This window comes from Pistacia vera, unplaced genomic scaffold, assembly GCF_008641045.1.
Source record: "Pistacia vera cultivar Batoury unplaced genomic scaffold, PisVer_v2 Contig1055, whole genome shotgun sequence".
NCBI lineage: Eukaryota > Viridiplantae > Streptophyta > Magnoliopsida > Sapindales > Anacardiaceae > Pistacia > Pistacia vera.
The window spans coordinates 368,412-371,377 of record NW_022195088.1 but is presented as its reverse complement, the minus strand read 5'-3'; the positions used below and the strand labels follow the sequence as shown (position 1 = coordinate 371,377).

The following is a 2,966-nucleotide window of genomic DNA, read 5'->3' as shown; positions in this document are numbered from 1 at the left end:
TGTAATGAAAATGATATAAAAGATGATATAAATATAACATTACTCTTAAATAATTAAGGAAAATACACTGAAGATGATGTTGTAGCCATTCTTCTTTGTGGTTGACAACAGGTAATTAAGCAGAATGTGTTATTTCATGAAAACGAGAGGTAGTAATTAAGCAATGTCCATCCTAAGTTCCTAACGAGCAGATTCTGTCTTTTCTATTGGATTTCATCGTTAAGTTTCAATTCATGTCGCTGTATACAATCTAGTCTAGGACTCCAGGTTCAGTTTTCATGAAACAACAAATTCTGCTTTTGATTATTGAAATTAAGACTTTGAAATCTGCTTTTGATTATTGAAATGAAGATTTTGAAATCGGTTACAGGTTTGTCTGTCTTTATACAGAAGCACTGAGTCATTCATATATATAGACCAAACATGTATGGCTTATAAAACCATGAAATTGTTCACAATCCCCTTCGAAATCCGCAAATGGGGAAAGAAAAAAGGAAAAACCAGATTCACAATTAAACATCTAAAACAAAATCCCAACTCATCTTATTCCAGATCCATGTCTTAAACACTAAACTCGACCAAAACATGAAAAACAACTCCTCGGAATTCGGATTATCCGCAACTTTAACCTTTTAAGCAGTGGATGCCATATGGACAATCAAGTCAATCACGCGTGAACTGCAATGCAAAACCAAATAACAAGTCATTAATTGACAAAATCGATGAAATTGTTTACACATCGAATGAAAGAAACAAAGACTATTTGGAACACATCATGAAGAAAGAAGATTTGCATTACCTGTATCCCCATTCATTGTCATACCAAGACACAAGTTTCACAAAGTTCTTGTTCAAAGCAATACCAGCCTTGGCATCAAAAATGCTTGACCTGCATTGGCACAGCAACCCCCACACATATTAATATATAAGCATATACATAGGCAATCTAAACTAGTCATTGTCCATACTGAGAAAAACAATCATCCCACATCAATGTTAGAGTTACCATAGAATTACTCTTTAACAATAATAATCTTTAGCTTTAAGATGTTAGAAAGCAAAGAACTAAAATGATGATATCAGGAAACCAAGATATAGAGACAAAAGAAAATCTTAATTACCTGCTGTCACCCACGAAATCTGTGGATACAACATCATCTTCAGTGTATCCCAAGATGCCCTTAAGCTTGCCCTCAGACTCCTCCCTGAGTATCAAATTATAGGTTATAAACAAAATTAGAAAGGATATAAAACAAATACACCAGTAGAAATGGTTTAACATTTGAACCAATATGATAGAACAGAAACATTAAATATAACAATCTATCCTCATACTTGATGGCAGCTTTGATTTCATCATAGGTTGCCTCCTTCTCAAGTCTGACAGTGAGGTCTACCACTGAAACATCGACGGTAGGAACACGGAAAGACATGCCAGTCAATTTGCCGTTGAGGGAAGGCAGAACTTTTCCGACAGCCTGCATGGATCACAATGGTAAACTCGATGTGTTAGAGTTTGGGAACAAGTATACCATAAACAAAACAAATGAATCAACCAATCAATTGAGCATACCTTGGCAGCTCCAGTGCTGCTAGGGATGATGTTGAAGGAGGCGGCTCTACCACCTCTCCAGTCCTTCATTGATGGTCCATCAACAGTCTTCTGGGTGGCTGGATAACATTAAACCAAATCATAGACAATTAAGTTTCACCTCATTTTTTATTGTAGCATATAATGAATAACACCCATGTAGCCAATAGCTTACCAGTGATGGAGTGAACAGTGGTCATAAGACCCTCAACAATTCCAAATCTGTCATTGATAACTTTTGCGAGAGGAGCAAGGCAGTTGGTAGTGCAGCTAGCATTTGAAACAATGTTAAGTTCTGGCTTGTATTCTTTCTCATTGACACCCACAACAAACATGGGAGCATCTTTGCTTGGGGCAGAGATAACAACCTTCTTGGCACCACCCTGAACAACAACTCATTCCAAGTCAACACCAACAGTAAGTAAGAAACATTGTCACAATTCAAAAAATTCACTATCTATTGATTGAATAAATTAACCAATATCTACAATAATAATAACAAACCTTCAAGTGAGCAGCAGCCTTGTCCTTGTCAGTGAACACTCCAGTTGACTCAACAACAAACTCGGCTCCGGTCTCAGCCCATGGAATCTCCTCTGGGTTCCTTTAAGATCACAAAAATGAACATATAAACAAAACATTTTATACACTCCCTAACAAGCAAGAGAAAAAAATAAAATAAAATAAAATATACCTGACACCGAAAACAGCGACCGGCTTCTCACCGAAGAGGAGGGTCTTTTCATCCTTGACCTTCAATTCATGGTGTTTCCACTGACCGTGAACACTGTCGTACTTAAACATGTAGGTCTGCATTGCATAATCATTTCAAACAACATTAAAACCAAATCTACAGTTAACGAATCTAATATAAACAATCATGATTTGCAATTATCATAATGAACTCACCATGTAATCAGTTGTGATAAAGGGATCGTTAACAGCCACAATCTAGACATCGTTCCTCTGCAGAGCAACTCTGCAACCAAACGACCGATCCTTCCAAAACCTAACACATTTTTCCAAAACCAAATCACAATTAATTTAAATAGATTTAACTAAAACTCTTCTTCGTATTAATTATCTTTATCAATCAAATCAAGATTTAAAAAACAAAAAACTACCCGTTTTTAATTTCCGATCTTAATCTTCTTGTCTCCGGCTGAACAAATCAAAGAAACGAAAAGAAGAACATTAAGAAAAAAAATTAAAATTAATAGAAAAAAAAAAGAAGAAGAAATTAAATTTCACAAGAGATTACCCATCGATGATATCGAAGAAATGAAGCGAGGTTTAAACTTTAAAGGTGAGATTTAGTTTACTTTAGTGTGAGGGAGTAAGGGCAAATTATGGGTTATTTAAAGGGAGGAGAGGA

General features: G+C 35.7%; 1 protein-coding gene across 1 annotated transcript; it reads right to left on the bottom strand.

The window, feature by feature from the left end:
* Positions 1-309: 309 nt before the first annotated feature.
* LOC116128411 (glyceraldehyde-3-phosphate dehydrogenase, cytosolic) lies at positions 310-2,623 on the bottom strand. Its single transcript, XM_031414137.1, has 9 exons — positions 2,501-2,623; positions 2,286-2,401; positions 2,096-2,195; positions 1,767-1,974; positions 1,574-1,671; positions 1,336-1,478; positions 1,122-1,205; positions 800-889; positions 310-678 (listed from the first exon to the last, which is right to left on the bottom strand). Exons 1-9 carry the CDS (start codon positions 2,501-2,503, stop codon positions 633-635), a joined length of 888 nt encoding a protein of 295 aa, XP_031269997.1. The 5' UTR covers positions 2,504-2,623; the 3' UTR covers positions 310-632.
* Positions 2,624-2,966: the final 343 nt, after the last annotated feature.

Excerpts from the sequence above, each read along its gene's own strand:
- LOC116128411 (XM_031414137.1), bottom strand. Across the intron at positions 890-1,121 it reads GATTTCGTGGGTGACAGCAG|GTCAAGCATTTTTGATGCCA; the intron begins GTAATTAAGATT and ends GTGCCAATGCAG. Across the intron at positions 679-799 it reads GACAATGAATGGGGATACAG|TTCACGCGTGATTGACTTGA; the intron begins GTAATGCAAATC and ends TTTGCATTGCAG.